The sequence below is a fragment of the Geotrypetes seraphini genome, chromosome 5 (assembly GCF_902459505.1).
Source record: "Geotrypetes seraphini chromosome 5, aGeoSer1.1, whole genome shotgun sequence".
Classification (NCBI taxonomy): Eukaryota; Metazoa; Chordata; class Amphibia; order Gymnophiona; family Dermophiidae; genus Geotrypetes; species Geotrypetes seraphini.
This window is the reverse complement of record NC_047088.1, coordinates 19,487,447-19,505,882: the sequence shown is the minus strand read 5'-3', so window position 1 is coordinate 19,505,882 and position 18,436 is coordinate 19,487,447. Positions and strand designations below refer to the sequence as shown.

The 18,436-nt window shown below is 45.7% G+C and overlaps 1 protein-coding gene across 1 annotated transcript in view; it reads left to right on the top strand.

Moving 5' to 3' along the window:
- Positions 1–242: 242 nt before the first annotated feature.
- Positions 243–18,436, top strand: part of TMEM164 (transmembrane protein 164) — a 111,080-nt gene continuing 92,886 nt past the window's right edge. Inside the window, exon 1 of the mRNA XM_033944228.1 lies at positions 243–694. Coding sequence (XP_033800119.1) covers positions 335–694 — 360 coding nt within the window. The 5' untranslated portion in view covers positions 243–334. The remainder of the gene's footprint in view (positions 695–18,436) is intronic.

The window sequence follows — 18,436 nt, the reverse complement described above, 5'->3', positions numbered from 1 at the left end:
GGGGTGAGGGAGCTGTACTTCGAAAGCTGCAAAGCTTTACTGTCCGTGGTGCTGGACTGCATCTCCGGCCCGCCGAAGTCCCGGGAGCCCAATCGCTCTGGCAGGAGCCACACCCACGCCGAAGAAGGCGGAGCCACGGGCTATGGCCACGCCCCCAGGGGGCGGGCGCCAGGCGAGCTCAGGCCTCGGCAGCCACGCCCAGAGGCGGGCTCTGGCGCACATTCGAATCTGGGCGAGCCCACCCGGAGGCGGGCTCAGGCGCCTAGAGCCACGCCTAGTGGCGGGCTGGCGCAGGCGGCCGAGCTGGGGGCGATCGGGGCGCCTTTGTTCCGCCATGTCCCGCTACGACGTGCGCAGCCTCCTGGACTGGCTGTACGGCGGCGTCGACCCCAGCCTGGCGGGCAACGGGGGGCCCGAGTGCGCCGCCTTCCTGTCGCCGCCCCAGCGCCTGCTCGAGAGCCTCGTCCTCTTCGCCCTGGGGCTGCTCGAGATCGCCGTGGCCCTGCGCCGGATCGCCGCCGGGGGCCAGCCGGAGCGGGCGGAGCGGCGGCGGGACGGCCCCCCGGAGAGCCTGGCCAAGAGCCTGCTGCTGGTGGCCGTCTGCCTCACCTTCGGCGTGGAAGTGGGCTTCAAGTTCGCCACCAAGACGCTCATCTACCTCCTCAACCCGTGCCACCTCGCCACCGTGATGCAGGTGAGTCGGGTGGGCCCGGCCCGGCCACCGCAGCTGCTTTATTGGCCCCCAAATCTTGCTAGCGAGAGAGCTGGCTTGGGGGTGCTACAGGTGTTTGCCAAGTAGAGAAAGTCTTGTCGCTGTAAAATGTCACCCACGGATCACTTGTGGTGCGAATTTCACACCCCCACTAGTGAGTTCACACTTAGGCAAGAGATGCTTGGGTTGTGGACCTAATTCTGAAGTCCTGTGTAGTTTCGCTTTTGATCGCCAGGTTCTGGTGGATGCTTTGTGTTGCAGTTCTGGAGATTCTCGGTCTCCCTCTACCCTCCTTCCCCCTTGGCCAGACTCGCTTTTGGTTCCCCCTCAAGCTCTCCCTTGTTTCTTTGCACAAATAGAGATTATGCTGAGGGATAGATATAATGTGGAAGCTTTAGCTTGTGAGATCCCCCCTCCCCACTTTGTCTCACTGGTGACAGATCCACATTTTCAGCAGTTTCTGCCCCAAGCCAGCGGCTGTTCCCTCCATCCTGCGGTGCGGCTCAGAAGGGGGGGGGGGGAAAACATTGTTGTTTCACATTGTATAGTTGCAGCTTGAAAGGAAATGTGGCAAAGGTACATGGAGTGGGAGTGGGCCTCGCAGGGTGGGAAGTGTAACGTAAGAACTCTGCTTTAGAGAATGACATGGAGACAAATTTTTCCCTGTCCCCGCGAGAACTCATTTTCCCATCCCAGCCAGTTCTTTTCTTGTCCCTGCCCCATCCCTGCAAGCTCTGTCCTCATCAGCACAAGCCTCAAACACTGGACTGCAACAAAACTCACTGGGCCGGGGTGGAGAAATTGAGTTCCTGCAGGGAAATTTGTTCCCGTGTCATTCTCTACTCCACATCATTCTCTTCTTGGTTGGGCTGAGAACTTTTCAGCGGCCCCTTGTATTGTGATGTCATAATGCCTCACTCCACCAATGCCTAAGAGCCATCCTCATCGGTGATGTCACAATGGCTTGGTTTCCCTCTACTTGTGTCCATTTACTAGATGCATTTGCCTCACTGAAATGAAAAGTGGAATATCTTGTAAGTTTCATGGCTCCACATTAAAGAATGACACGGGGACAAATTTTTCCTCGACTACCCCCCCCCCCCATGGGAACTCATTTTCCCGTCCCGGCGCGTTCTTTTCCTGTCTCTGCCCCATCCCTGCAAGCTGTGCCCTCATCTGCACAAGCCTCTAACACTTTAAAATCATAAATGTTGGAGGCTTGTGCGGTTAACGCAGGGCTTACAGGAATGGGGGAGGGGCAGGGACAGCGACAAAACTCACGGGGAAATTGAGTTTCTGCGGGGACGGGGACAAATTTGTCTCCGTGTCGTTTTCTACTCTGCATCTTTAAGAGGATGTTGTGAAACGCAAAGATGAAAGTTTTCGGCAGAGTTGAAAGTCTACAAAATTAAAACAGCCATTAGCCTAATAAAATATATCTCTAGCTAGATTCATTAAACCAGTGGTTTCTCAACCCTGTCCTGAGGACCCCCCAGCCAGTTGGGTTTTCAAGATATCCCTAATGAAAGGATTGGACAATTTCCTCCTGGAAAAGGGGGTAGAGGGGTATAGATAGAGGATTACTGCACAGGTCTTGGACCTGTTGGGCCGCCGCGTGAGTGGACTGCTGGGCGCGATGGACCTCAGGTCTGACCCAGCGGAGGCATTGCTTATGTTCTTCTGGGAGAGGAGGAGATAGTGGATGCTGTGGATGGACCATTTGGCCTTTATCTGCCATCATGTTTCTAGGTTTCTATAACCATAAAGCTCTATGACATCACAATGCAGGTGCAAAGAGCCTTAGCCTATAGGAAGAGGAGATGCAAATGTTAAGAGCCTTAGCCAATGCGCTTCCAGAGAGCGTAATAGGGCAGAGTACGGTACTGGGGTTCAAGAAAGGATTGGACAATTTCCTGCTGGAAAAGGGGGTAGAGGGGTATAGATAGAGGATTACTGCACAGGTCCTGGACCTGTTGGGCCGCCGCGTGAGCGGACTGCTGGGCACGATGGACCTCAGGTCTGACCCAGCGGAGGCATTGCTTATGTTCTTACGAGAGAGATTTGCATATAATGGAAGTGACAGGTATGCAAATCTCTCAAATGCATATTCATTAGGGATATCTTGAAAACCCGACTGGCTGGGGGGGTCCCCAGGACAGGGTTGAGAACCACTGCATTAAACGTAGGTGTGTGGTTTCGATTGCGGCTTTTTCAAAGACCTCCTTACTTTCTCTTTTCTTGTTTAGGCTATAAAACAGGGATGTCAAAGTCCCTCCTCGAGGGCCGCAATCCAGTCAGGTTTTCAGGATTTCCCCAATGAATATGCATGAGCTCTATTAGCATACAATGAAAGCAGTGCATGCAAATAGATCTCATGCATATTCATTGGGGAAATCCTGAAAACCCGACTGGATTGCGGCCCTCGAGGAGGGACTTTGACACCCTTGTTCAAAGTACTTGCTTGCTTACTTGACATTAGTACTTTTATTTCGTGGAAAAGAATGGCGATTCCTGTTTGCAGCTTCTTTTTATTGCTGTCCCTGAAGAAAGACGACGATATTCAGAAGAGCACTAGCAGTGCATGTGAGACTTTGAGGTCATGTTCAGAATTCTCATTTGTTTCTTTAGCATAGACATGCTAAATTTAGTCTTCAGGCCTTAAAACAAAGTTCTTTTGTTAGACATTTATAAACCTTTTCAGCTTTCTTCATATGGGGGAAGGGGGGGGAACACGGATCTGGCGGATCTTAACTGCACATCCTTAAAAATCTTCATTTATTGACAGCTGAGGTTTCAGATTTCACGGCTGCAGGTCCGCGTTTTAGCCTCTCATTCCACAGCTTTAAATGTTGCCGTTTCTGACCCCATGGATCTGTGCTGACAGTCTTAATTAATAATAATTAATTTGAGGAAACGCTTCAGCTATGGGAGGTCTGCGTTTTACCTCAGAGCTGCGGCAGGGAAACCGTATTCTCACTTGGTTCAAGCCGGTCTTGAACCCAGATCAGCAGGGCCCAAGACAAGACAGCTACCCTAACCTCCAGGCTACTTTGGCAGCTTGTGAAATGACAAAATTTTGCTACTTTTAGTCTCGGCATAGGTCATGGCTCTGACAGACCTCCATGAAAATTTAACTCTGACGGATTCTAATGATTTTCCCTTCCTATGCTGAGATTAAAAGTGGCACGGACCTCGGAGCAAAATTTTGCCACTTTTAGCATCCTCTTAAGGAGGGAAAAGCATTAGGATCTCTCAGAGCTAAATTGTCATGGAGGTCTTATCGGAGCCATGACCTATGCCGAGACTAAAAGTAGCAAAACTTTGTTATTTCACAAGCTGCCAAAGTAGCCTGGAGTTTAGGGTAGCTGTCTTGTCTTGGGCCCTGCTGATCTGGGTTCAAGACCGGCTTGAACCAAGTGAGAATACGGTTTCCCTGCCGCAGCTCTGAAGTGTTTCCTCAAATTAATTATTAAGACTGTCAGCACAGATCCCGTGGGGGTCAGAAACGGCAACATTTAAGGGCTAAAACGCAGACCTGCAGACGTGAAATCTGAAATCGCAGCTGTCAATAAAGGCAGATTTTTAAGGACGTGCAGTTAAGATCTGCCAGGTCCTCGTTTTACCCCTTCCCCCCATATGGAGCCTTTGAGGGTGATTTGATTAATTTTTTTTTCTTTACAAGGTCTGTCCCCCCCACCTTCTGACTTATCTTTTCAGTGACGTTACATGGGAGTACAGAGTAAATAGTGAATGAGAGCAGCTAAGGACTGGCTGGCTTCTCCAGTCTGTCCAGGTTTCTGCCATGTATTCACATGTAGCTAATGCTTCTCCACTGGAATCTCATAGCAGGTTACATAAGATTATTGTAACCTGGTTTATGCAAAGCTTAGATGTTTGCCAACAGTACAAAACAGGGCTGTTCGTTTCCTCTGTCATGCTGAGAAATATAATAGGAAAGTGATATGATCATATTGGCATTACTGCGGTAGAGAGTCCGGCTTAAATTGGCCTTCCACCCACAGAGCGCTGTACCTAGCTGACTCTCGCAGTTCTCGCTACCTCCCGTGTTCCTTTGAGTAAATCTTCACTCTGCTAATGGCCATTCCCTCTGTTTTTAGGTGCGGCTAGGGCCGAACGTGTCAGGGGTCCTGACTTTGTGGCATTTGCTCCTATTGGCCGCTCAGTTTTGAGATCTCGCGCATCCAATTTCGGAGCTCCTTGAAGACTTAGCTTTTTCACAGGGCGTAGGCTGGACGCTCAGTGATGAGTCTGGCCTAGGAATTTCTGCCGGAACATTTGTGTGCTTTTTTCCCCCTTTTTGTTGCTGGATTTGTGCCCCCCCCCCCCTTTCCTATCACTTTAATAGAGTCCATTTCCAATACTTTGTTTTAGAATAGGGAATGACAAGGGGTCAAATTTGTCCCCGTGAGTTTTGTCTCTGTCCCTCTCCCATTCCTGTAAGCGCTGCCTTAACTGTACAAGCCTCGAACGCTTATGATTTTGAAATGTTTGAGGCTTGTGCAGATGAGGACGGAGCTTAGGCATTGGTGGAATGAGGCATAATGACATCACAATCTGAGCTCTAGAATGTTGCTACTTAGGATTTGAAAGTGTTTGAGGCTTGTGCAGATGAGGACGGAGCTTAGGCATTGGTGGAATGAGGCATAATGACATCACAATCTCAGCTCTAGAATGTTGCTACTTAGGATTTGAAAGTGTTTGAGGCTTGTGCAGATGAGGACGGAGCTTAGGCATTGGTGGAATGAGGCATTATGACATCACAATCTCAGCTCTAGAATGTTGCTACTTAGGATTTGAAAGTGTTTGAGGCTTGTGCAGATGAGGACGGAGCTCAGGCATTGGTGGAATGAGGCATAATGACATCACAATCTGAGCTCTAGAATGTTGCTACTTAGGATTTGAAAGTGTTTGAGGCTTGTGCAGATGAGGATGGAGCTTGCAGGAATGGGGCAGGGGCAGGAAAAGAACTCACGGGGACGGGGAAAAATTTGTCCCCGTGTCCTTCTCTATTTCAGAAGTACACTGCTTTGCTTAGCAATAAAAGTGGTATAGTAAGTGTTGTAGTCAAGATTCAAGAGAGTTCCCTGTCCCCAGGCAGTTTACCGTCTATCTGTACTGAGAGACAATAGCAACGTTAAATTACTTTCCCAAGGTTACAAGGACCATCAGTGTAATTTGGACTTTGGCTTCCCTGGTTCCAACCCGCTGCTCTTTCAGGTTGGGCAGGTAAGAGTATAAATTCTCATCATAAAAAATAATGCCAGCTGCCTCTCCATTCCTATGTCTTTTTTTTTTTTTTTGTGCTTCTCGGCTCTGTTCCTCTCTATCCCAAGCATATTCAATTCTGATACAAAGCCAGCCTCCATCATTTCCACCAGTAGATCATTCCGTGCCCAGGAAGATGACGGTGCAGAAATGCAGTGATCCCATACCAGCACTGATATAGGCTCTGATTCTTACTTGTCAGCAGTATTCTATTTCGATCCTATCTGCCCAATTGTATTAGAATAAAGTTCAGGTGTTAACAGGTGTCTGTGGCAATCAGTGCTTAAATTTAAAAAAAAAAAAATCTTTTGGAAAATATTAAATGTATACCTATAATAAGGTACAATTTCTTGGTGTGAATGAATGAATGGCTTAGTGCCATAGTTTTATGAGTGACCCGAGAATCCAGAAAAATGTTCCTACCCTTAGTCAGGCCTCTGAACCCTGTCAAGTGTCAGAAGCTAAGAGTGTGTAGATAGAAGATCTCTGAGGAATGCACTGGATGCTTCTATGATCTGGGGGTGACCAATGTGATTGAAGAGGTTCAGTATTGCTGTAAGTTCTGTCTTCTGGATGACATGGTGAACTCTGGTCCTCTACTCTGATCATGATAAAGCTCCCTTGCGGGGCTGTCCCTTGAGCTTTGCAAGTTTCTGAGTTTATTAAGGGCTTCTTATCCCACTCATTGGATAAGCCAGCTGAGCCACACACAGGCTAAAACTACAGAAAGTTATCTTTTCCTTTGGTCAAAGGTTCTCGATCAACCAGCAAAATTGCTCGATCTTTTTCCTTCCTATTGACTGCACTATGGAATGACCTTCACGTTCAGATACAAGTCATGTATTTCCTTTCAGGTTTTCCTTAAAATGTTAATAATAATAATAATAATAACTTTATTTTTGTATACCGCCATACCCAGGGAGTTCTAGGCGGTTCACATCAATTAAACAAAACTTAATAAGAAATTACAATAAACTATCTTTACAAGTAAAGAAGGTATTGGAACAAAATTAACAAGAAATTACAGTTGATCATGGTTACAGTTGATCATAATTACAGGCAATGAGGTGATAAAGATGGGCATGCGAGGGGGGGGAATGAGTAGGTCATTGGAGTTAGTGAGATGGGGGAGATCTAAAAGAGGGGGGAGGGGACCGGGCGAGTTGGGTCGTTTGAGGGAGGGGAGAGAGAAATGGAAGAGATGGGATTGAGGATATTGAGCGTGGAATAAATGCGTTTTGAGTGTTTTTCGGAAATCAAGGTAGGAGTGGGCCTTGAGCAGAATTTGGGCTAGCCAAGTGTTCTGTTTGGCTGCCTGGAAGGCGAAGGTTTTGTCGAAGAACCTTTTGAGGTGACAAAGTTTTAGGGAGGGGAAGGCGAAAAGATTGATTCTGCGGGAGTTCTTTTTGTTGCAGTTCAGGATGAAATGAGGGGTGAGGTAGCTCGGAGATAGCCCAAAGACAGTTTTGTAACAGAAGCACGTGAACTTGAATAGGATTCTAGATTCAAGGGGTAGCCAATGTAGTTTGTGGTAAAAAGGGGTGATGTGGTCCCATTTGTTTAAGCCAAATATAAGGCGAACGGCAGTGTTCTGGATAAGTTTCAGTCTCCTGATGGTTTTCTTCGTGGAGGCCAGATAAATGATGTTGCAGTAGTCTAGGATGCTGAGAATGGAGGATTGAGTCAACAGGCGGAATGAGGTGTCATCGAAGTATTTTTTTATGGTGCGTAGTTTCCAAAGAACTGAAATGCATTTCCTGACCGTAATATCAGTATGTTTTTCCAGGGATAGATGTTTGTCTAGGGTGACTCCCAATACTTTTAAGGTTTGTTCGATGGGGAAGGCCATACCTTTCACTTGGATTGTGGTGTCTTTGATTTTGTCATTGGGGGTAGCTAGGAAGAATTTGGTTTTGTCAGGATTTAATTTTAGTCTGTGGGATAGCATCCAGAGTTCTATCTGAGTAAGTGAGCTTGAAAGAGAGGTGAGCAACTCTGGAGAGAAGCTGATTAGTGGGATGACTATTGTAATGTCATCTGCGTAGATGAAGAATTTGAGCTTGAGGTTTTGCAGGAGGTTTCCCAGGGAGGCGAGGTAGATGTTAAACAGGGTGGGGGAGAGGGGGGAGCCCTGTGGGACCCCACAGGCATTATCCCAGCTGTATGAGAGGGAGTCATTCTTGAATACCCTGTATGATCTATTTTTTTAGAAATCCGCGGAACCAATTGAGGACTTGGCCAGAGATGCCGATGTAGGCAATGCAGTCTAGGAGGATGGAGTGGTCTACGAGGTCGAATGCACTGCTAAGATCAAGTTGTACTATCAAGGCGCTTGTGCCCTTGCTGAAAAGTGAATGAAGGTGGTCGAGTAGAGCGGCAATGATGGTCTCGGTGCTGTGGTCCTGGCGGAAGCCTGATTGGTTGTCGTTTAAGATACTGAATTTTTCTAGGTATGTGGTGATTTCGGCATTAACTAGCCCTTCAGCTATTTTGGTGAACAGCGGGATGCTTGCGATCGGTCTGTAGTTAGACGGGGTGTTGAGTGGCTCTTTTGTGTTTTTTATAATAGGGGTTATTATTATATGGCCTTGTTCTGCCGGGAAATTTCCTGTGGATAGTGAACTGTTTATCCATGCCAACATATTGACTTTGAAATGAGTTGGTGCGGTTTTCATGATATTTGGGGGGCAGGTGTCCAGTCTGCAGAAGGCTTTGGTATATTTATTGTAATATTTATTGAAGGTTTGCCAGTCGATGGTAGTAAAGTGGTTCCAGCTTAGGTTCGTTCTGGATCCAGAGTCAGGATTAGATGTCGGAGTCTACGAGTATAGGAAAGTATCCATGGGGATTGGTTGAGGATGTTATCGAAGATCTTAGATTTTGTACTTTGGAATTAAAGAAATCTGCTAGGGTGTCAGGATAAAGTGGGTTCTTCATGGTTGTCGATGAGCGTCTCGAGGTTGTAGAGGTCGTTGACCAGTTTAAAAAGGTTTTTACTGTTGGTGGAGATGTTACCAATTTTGTGGGCATAAAAGTCTTTTCGTTTCTCCTTGGTGAGGTTTTTATAGTTTTTGAGTTTTAGTCTCCAGGCAACTCTATGCTCCTGGGTACTGGACTTAATCCATAGTCTTTCTGATTTTCTTAGGTCCTTTTTTATTAGTAGCAACTCTGCGTCGAACCAACCTTCTAGATTTGAGGATCTGATTCTGTGGGATTTTAAGGGGGCTATTTCATCTAGGATGTTAGTGCTGTCTTTGATCCAGGAGGTCATGAATAGTTCTGTTTCTTCGTTTTGGTTTTTGATAGTCTCATAGCGGGACCAGAATTCTTCAGGGTTGATCTTCCCTCTAGTGGTGTGAGTTTTTTTGGTTCTTGTTTTGTTATTTTTGTAAGAGGGTTGTTGGTAATCAATGGAGAAGTTACAAAGTCTGTGTTAAAAACTACTATGGTTTCAACGTTTTTTTAGAATGTAATTCCTAATGATCTATCTCAAGATCAACTTATTTTTGTAAACCGAGTTGAGCCCTATATCTTTAGGGATGATCAGGTATATAAATCTTAAGAGTTAGATTAGATAAGAAAATAGGAGGGAAGAATTTATATAATTCATGACAGGATAGTGGGGGGGGGGGGGCGAGAGAAGATTGCGATCACAACTTGTATCCTTTGCTTCCATGCTTAGAGGAAACAATGTTTATTGAAGTGCTGAGGGTACATTGTAGTTTAACGCTTCATTTGGCATTGTTGCTCTTCACGTCAACATGTCTTCTATGGCTCTTATGGGAGATCTGCATCTCCAGATGCTTGCTACTTGGCACGGTTGTTCTCGTTCAATATCAAGTTACACCATCTGCCAATTAATGGGTTAAGATGCTGAGACAGTGCATTCCAAATGGGCCTTGGAATGAGAAAATTGAATGCTGAATGTTGTTATAGACAATCTCTCTAAAAGAGGGAGCTACTAACTGCTCTTGGTTCCATCTTAACGTCCAAGATGGAAAGTAGGGTGTCAAAAGGCATGAGAGGAACAGAAGTTCTCCAGTAGTACAGATTTTGTAAACTAGTAATAGTAATTTGTAAGTAATTTTGGTTTAACAAAGGAAATCAAGGAGCTGCATTCAGAAGTGGGGTGACGAGATTGTATTTTTTGGCTCCTGTAATATGACGGAGGTGTGTTTATACTAGTTGTAGGCATCTAAGCCCTTCATGCAAGTGCTGCAGTAGACCAGTTGGCCAATACCAACGAGAGAGTTAGAATATTAAGAGTTGAAGAGTGTAATAGAGGTTTAATGGGATGAAGAATACGGAGTGGTGGGTTGCACGGGGTGTGAAAATTGGTTGGGTGCACAGGGTGTGATTTGGCTCAGAATGCTCCTATTCCAAATGGCACTTTGTCATCTTGGTCGCTCTTAAGAACAAAAGAACATAAGCATTGCCCCTGCCGGGTCAGACCAAGGGTCCATCGTGCCCGGCAGTCCGCTCCCACGGCGGCCCCCCAGGTCCATGGCCTGTAAGTGCTTTTAACCTAAAACGTTCATACCCTATTCACCTAATGTCCTGTAAGTAACCCTCTATCTGTACCCTGCAATCCCCTTTGCCTCCATGAAGTCATCCAGTCCCTTTTTGAACCCCAGTATTGTACTCTGTCCTATCACCTCTCCTGGAAGCGCGTTCCAGGTGTCCACCACCCGCTGAGTGAAGAAGAACTTCCTTGCATTCGTTTTGAATCTGTCTCCTCTCAGTGTTTCTGAATGACCTCTTGTTTTTGTTGTCCCCATAAGAACCTTTTCTAGTGCCGCTATATCTTTTGTGAGATAAGACCAGAACTGAATGCAGTTCTCAAGGTGAGGTTGCACTATGGAGCAATACAGGGACATTATAGCATCCTTAGTCTTGTTTACCATCCCTTTTCTAATTGTAGCATCTTGTTTGCTCTTTTGGCAACCGCCATACATTGGGTGGAAGGTTCAACGTATTGTCTACAATGACACTTGGATCTTTTTCTTGGGCACTGACCCCTAAGATGGACCCTAGCACTTGATAACTATAATTTGGATTATTCTTCCCAATGTGCATCACTTTGCATTTGTCCACATTAAATCTCATCTGCCATTTGGATGCCCAGTCTTCCAGTTTCCTAAGGTCTGTCTGCAATTTTTTCAGCCTGCGTGAGTTTTAACATCTTTGAACAGTTTGGTGTCATCTGCAAATGTAATCATCTCACCCAAATGTAGGGTTTTACGAGTGAAGCCTCTTCTGTAGATGTCCAAATGCCATCTACGGAAGAGGCTTGGACAAACTGGTATAATTTGGTTGAATTCATTAGTAGGGAGAACGAAATGTGTAACCAATTTGTTATAAACTTTGAATGACGCATAAAATTTAGAAATAGATGTATAGTATAGTATAGTTAAGTTTGCATACTTTGTACAAGAGTGGAATTGCAGAAGTCTGAAGAGTTTGGAGACAAGAGTTGAGCCTTGGTGATACCGGAATTAAACAGCATTATGGTAATCAAATTTAGAAATGTGTGAATCAGAACTTACATAAGAACGTAAAAATTGCCGCTGTTGGGTCAGACCAGTGGTCCATCGTGCCCAGCAGTCTGCTCACGTGGTGGCCCTCTGGTCAAAGACCAGCGCCCTAACTGAGACTAGCCCTACCTGCGTACGTTCTGGTTCAGCAGGAACGTGTCTAACCTTGTCTTGAATCCCTGGAGGGTGTTTTCCCCTACAACAGACTCCGGAAGAGCGTTCCAGTTTTCTACCACTCTCTGAGTGAAAAAGAACTTCCTTACATTCATACAGAATCGATCCCCTTTCAATTTTAGAGAGTGTCCTCTCGTTCTCCCTACCTTGGAGAGGGTGAACAACCTGTCCTTATCTACTAAGTCTATTCCCTTCAGTACCTTGAATGTTTCGATCATGTCCCCTCTCAATTTCCTCTGTTTGTTTGAGGGAGAAAAGGCCCAGTTTCTCTAATCTTTCACTGTACGGCATTTCCTCCAGCCCCTTAACCATCTTGGTCGCTCTTCTCTGGACCCTTTCGAGTAGTACCGTATCCTTTTTCATGTATAGCGACCAGTGCTGGACGCAGTACTCCAGGTGAGGGCGCACCATGGCCGGTACAGCAGCATGATAACCTTCTCCGATCTGTTTGTTATCCCCTTCTTTATCATTCCTCGCATTCTGTTCGCCCTTTTGGACTTATTGGACTTTCTCTCCTGAGTAGCCTTCGTGAAGTCTTAAGAAAGGCGATTTCACAACCTGAGAAATTTTGCTTATCAGTCGGGAGCATTAATCCTTTCTCTCTGTCCCTCGCCTTCCTCCACCACCCTGCAGTTTGGCATCTCTCTCTCTCTCTCTCTTTCCCCCCTTCCTCCCCACCGGTGTATTTTCTAACATGTCTTATATAGAGCAGTGGCAGTGCAGTGAAACACCCAGGCCAACTGTGGCCCGTTAAGGGAGGGCTCCCTCTGTCTCAGTATGGTAAACATTGTACAGAAAATGTCCACGAGCATTTCCATATAAAGGAAGGTGGTTCAGAGAGAGAACATAACTTTTGAAGCCCTTTTTGGTTTTTGAGGGTTTTTTTGTCTTTTCCAAAACATATGGGATGTTGGCGAGAAAGACTTATAAAATGTTTGTTTATAATTTCTTATATACCACCTGAAAACTTTCAAAGTAGTATGTACAGTATTTAGGTACAATGAGTTATTTTTGACCCGGGGGCCACCGCGTGAGCAGACTGCTGAGCACGATGGACCACTGGTCTGACCCAGCAGCGGCAATTCTTAGGTTCTGTCCGTGGAGGGTTCACAATCTGAGTTTGCACCTGAGGCAAAGGTGGGGTTAAGTGACTTCCCAAGGTCCCATCTATGTTTCTAGCCAAGCGAGCTTGGGACAAGTACACCTCTAAGGGAGAGGAAGGAATAGTAGATGAAATGGATGGGCAAATGGCCTTTGTTTCTATTTCAAGGAGCAGCAGTGAGATTTCAACTGGGCTCCTTTTGGTTGTCAGCCCAGCCTCTCTAACCATTAGGTGGCTATGCCATTCCAAAGGGGTCAACATGTCTATAGGTAAAAATAACCCCTCAGAAAAGAGACAGAAATTCATGGGGGAGGGAGGGGTGGAATACCTGACCCAGCTGGTGAAGGATGGTAGAAGATGCCTTTAGAGCAGTGATCTCAAACTGAAACCCTTTCCAGGGCCACATTTTGGATTTGTAGATACTTGGAGGGCCTCAGAAAAAAATAGTTAATGTCTTATTAAAGAAATGACAATTTTGCATGAGGTAAAACTCTCTTTATAGTTTATAAATATTTCCTTTTGGTTAAGTCTTAATGATAGTATTGTAATTTATAGCTAAACAGACGTATGATCAAGAAACAGTTTTATTTTACTTATGATTATGATAAACATACCGAAGGCCTCAAAATAATATCTGTTGGGCCGCATGTGGCCTCTGGGCCACGAGTTTGAGACCACTGCTTTAGAGCAATATCTCCCTCACATTTCCACAGTTGGGATAAGGAAATTAGGGAGGGGAATAAAATGAGCAAGGAGGATAGTTGAGGCCACACCTGTGAAAGGTGGAAAACACGTGAATCAAATTGGGCGGGACATGCATTTTCCAGGGAAGGAATGCAGTCATCCTGTAGTTCAGCCAAACAAATTTGACAGTGGATCCACTTTTTATTCCTGGAGGAATTTTCAGATCCTTTTAAAAAAAAAAAAAAAAAATAATAATAATCTTTTGCTCAGAGAATCCCACTCCTGGGTGGCAACAAGGTCCAGTTTCCAGCTGGTATCTCAGAGTGAGGGAGAAGAATGGATGTTTTGTGGGTTTAATTGGCTGAACTTGGTATCCTCCTGAGGCCTGAAGACCGAGAAAGCCAACCTCTGAAGCTGAATCTCCTCAAGTCATAATTCCATGTCGCCGTAAGACCAGGTCATGTCTGGATGCTGCACATTGATCGCTCAGCTAAATAATTTAGCAGGTCTCTGTAGTAAAAAATAAATAAATAAAATTCTGCTAAAAAGGATATGTGAGCATTGCCAATACTTCCTAGGTATTCTGCTCACAAACATGCCACTACCGTTTGAAGCATGAACGAAGACCCCAATTCCTCTGTAGTTAATATAAGCATTGAAAAGCAGTAAAGATTGTTAGACCAATTATACTTTTAGCACAGTGCGTGGAGATGTAGCTTGTCTGATTTTCCGTCCCCCCCCCCCCAAAAAAAAAAGAATACACCTTTTGTCTTCCTTATGCTGGCTGTACTGTTGTTTTCCCTTTGTAACCAGAGGGAAAATGGGTTGCTATGGGGGGAAGAATCTTTGAGTTCCTAAATCATGTTTAGTACCGAGTCCTGGGTGGGGAAGGAATTTACTCCCTGCAGCGTGAAACATGCTAGGGGAAAAAAAAATCATGTTGCGATGCGAGGATTCTTCTTTCTTTTTAGCTTCAGCTGTACTCCAGAGCATTTGAAAATACTGAGCAGCAAATAAACGTGAATACAGTCGCAAAGGCTCAAAAGATTTCCTGACCCTCTCTTAAAGCTTAAAAAGTCAAACCGCCCTTAGTAAAATGAAGGAAGGTCATCCCTCTAACCCAGTGTATCGCAAATTGTGTGCCGTGGCGAGATTCCGTGTGTGCCACCAAAGGCACGTCATGTAGGCGAGTCAGCCGGCGCCTCTCCTGCTCTCTGTTCCTCCCCATCGGCATAGTCTATTTTAGGGTTAACAAGCTCAGGGCCCCGTCTGGAGGACCTCCAAGCATGCGCGGATGTCGCACCTGAATATGATGTCGTCATTTCAATGTCTGTGCATGTGCCTCCAGCCGCGGCCCCGAGTTTAGTGTGCCGTGGCTTGGAAAAGTTTGCGAAATACTGCTGTAACCATAATATATATATATATATATAGTTATATATATATTATATATATATATTTTTTTCTATACCGTCACTCTTAAAGGGGGCTGCAAGATGGTTTAAAGCAGGGGTGATCGCAATCGACTGGTAGATCGCGAAGGCAACACGAGTCGATCGCGTTGCCTTTGCGTTCTACTTGCTTTTCAAGAGCCAGATGGACCCGAAGCATCCTGACGATCCCTGCGCACCCGGCAGCTCTTCTCACTACCTGCTGAAAAGTCAGTCAGTCAGTCAGTCTCCCTCCCCTCCCCCCTTCTCACAGGGATTCCCAGGCCAGTCCTGGAGCTTTCCCCTCTGCCAAGGGCCACCCCACCAGAAGTAGAAAGTTGCGTCAAGTGGGGGGGACTGGGGGGCATGAAGCGGCAGAGAGCGCAAGCTTCGGGGGGGGGGGTGTCGGTCGCGAGCACCTTCAGAGACGGCGGTGTGGAGGGTGGAAGTGGGACGAAGGACAGATTTGAGGGGGGGAGAAAACCGATCGAACGCCTGTTTGCACACTTGGAGACATCGATAACATCGGTCCGGCTTCAGCTTCATTGATATCCCTGGGAGGGTCCGTCCTTGGAAATACCTGCAGAAAACTCCTGTCCCGTGCAGCAGTTTGCAACAGGTAGTGTTTGTGGCTCCTAGGGGGAGGGGGAAGAGGGGAGGTGGTGGTTTGCAGGCCTGTTTCCCGATGGTGGCGGCAGTGGCTTGGGAGCAGGCAGGGATGGAACAGGGAGACAGAAAGAAGGGGGGCAAGGAGAGAGAAAGACAGACAGAAAGAAAGAGGGGCAAGGAGACTGAAAGAAAGAAAGGGGAGGGGGCAGGGAGAGAGGAAGAAAAAGTTGGCGGAGGGAATGAGGTCTGGAAGCATACAGCAGGCTGAAAGAAGGGAAGAAATATTGGATGCACAGTCAGAAGAATGAAGTGCAACCAGAGATTCATGAAATACCCAGACAACAAAGATAGGAAAAATGATTTTATTTTCAATTTAGTGATCAAAATGTGTCCGTTTTGAGAATTTATATCTGCTGTCTATATTTTGCACTATGGCCCCCTTTTACTAAACCGCAATAGCAGTTTTTAGTGCAGGGAGCCTATGAGCGTCGAGAGCAGTGCGGGGCATTCAGCGCAGCTCCCTCCGCTAAAAATCGCTATCGCGGTTTAGTAAAAAGGGAGGGGGTATATTTGTCTATTTTTGTATAGTTGTTACTGAAGTGACATTGCATAAAGTCATCTGCCTTGATCTCTTTGAAAAAACCCCAGAATATAAATAATGATTACATTTTCTCTGTGTACAATGTGCTTTGTGTTTTTTAAAATTTTATTGTTGGTAGATCATTTTGACTTGGCCATTTTAAAAGTAGCTCAAAAGCCCAAAAAGTGTGGGCACCCCTGGTTTAAAGGGTGTCAAACCTTTTGGCTTCCCTGGGCCACATTGGCCGAAAATTTTTTTCTGGGGCCGCACAAATGCTGCAGCAAAACAGAGGAGGGAGCCAGAAAGACGGTAAACACCCGGGGGCAGCAGAGGAAAACACTGCAGAGTAGAGCGGGTTGCTTCAGAGGATTGAAATGTTTCATATGGTGTTAGTCTTCATGGATTCCTTGAATAGCAAGGTTTTTATTTCTTTTCTGAAAATTTTGTAGTCTGGGGTCGCGATTAGTAGATTAGAGAGTTGGTGGTCTAGTTTTGCTGCCTGTGTGGCTAGAAGACCATCATATAGTTTTTTCCGTTTGATGTCTCTGATTGGAGAGTATGTGAATGGTGTCTGGGTTCTCCTGTATTTGGTTGTGGTAGTTTGGATTAGGTGGTTGTTCAAGTAGGCTGGGCTGTCACCATTTATGGACAGTTTATAGACTATTTATAGACAGTAGAATTTAAATAATATTCTTGCTTGAATTGTGAGTCAAGATATGCCTCGGTGATGTGGTCGTGTTTTCTTAGTGAATAGATTAGTCTCAGGGCTGTGTTTTGTACTGTTTGTAGTTGTTTTATCATTGTTGCAGGGCAGGGGAGATAGAGGATGTTGCAGTAGTCAAGGAGACTTATGTCTTCAATGGTGTCGTATCATTTTCCTTTCAGGGTGGATTTAAGTTTAAGAAACAAGAAGAAGTTGCAAGGGCCAAGTCAGGAGAGTAAGGTGGCTGGGGAAGAACTGTCGTCGTGTTTTTGTGCAAAATTCGCAAATTTTGACACATTCAAAACATCTTCCATGACTCATGACATGTTGGCCATAAGCCACTTTCAACATTTCATAAGTTTCTGTCGCGGTCTTACCCAATTTAAAACATAACTTCCCGCTGCAGCGCTGCTCATTGAGGTCGCACATGATGAAAAACGGCCGATTGCCGATTGTAAAAACACACTTTTACAAAAACTGCTGTAGCTCGGACAAAAACAGATATCAACAAACGGGGGGAAAAAAGGAGGTTACTCGTGAAGTTTCAATCTACGTAACGCCACCTAGTGTGTCTCAAAAGAACTTCCCATTGACGCGCAATTCAAACTGTCCTGGAACTTTTTGAACAGACCTCGTATACTTCTGTCATTACTTTAAAAGTTTGACATCTAGTTAGTTCATGGACTTAGAAGACCCTTCAAGACATCTAAATTGGTCTGATCCTTTGGTCCAAAGTCAATCATCCTCTACGCTCAACTGGAATTTCTCAGTCCTTATACTTTTTTATTTTTCTTCTGTGGAAAGCTAAATCCCAGGCTGGCACTGCATATCCTCCTTGGGAACCTTTTAAGCATTTGAGATTTTTTATAAAAGCCATCAATTCATTCATTTTTGCTGGAAATTTGGCAGTCTGTTAAGCAAATTACAAATTGCTCCACTGTGGTATTGCTTTCTCTTCATCCCTTCTTCGCAAACTCAAGGTGATAGCGATTTAAATCTTGACATCACACAGCTGTTTGTGGTGATTTCACAATATAAGCTTGGTAATAAGTGCATATTAAGAAACGCATTCCAAGAAATATTTGCTAACTGTAGAAAGCCTGAGAGATTTTGAAATATTCTCTGCCTGTTCATGAGGTTCTAGAAAAGTCTCAAGGGGAAATAATCAAGCTGGTGCTGGAACATTGAAAACCAACAATAAATTTATGATTTCTATAGCGCTACCAGGCGCAAGCAACGCTGTACATTCAGTGGCGTAGAAAGGGGTGGGGGGGAGCAGACCGCCCTGGGCGTTGTCTTCGCGGAAGTGCCGGTGCCTCTCCTCCCCCTCTACCCCGCTGGCGTATTTCTTGAAATGTTCACCGGGGAGCAGCATCTTCCACCTACTCACGCTCACGCCGGCCTCAGCTCGCTTCCGACTTCACATCCTGGGGGCGGGACTAGAATGTGATGTCAGAAGGCTGGCGCTAGCAGCAGGTGGAAGATGCTGTTTATGCCAGCGAACATTTCAAGAGATATGTGGGAAGTGCTCAAGTGGCGGGGAGGGGGGTGCCAATCTCCCTAGCGACCCAATGAGGACATTTATTCGTATGTGATACTAGATTATCCTTAACCAGTCTGTCTAC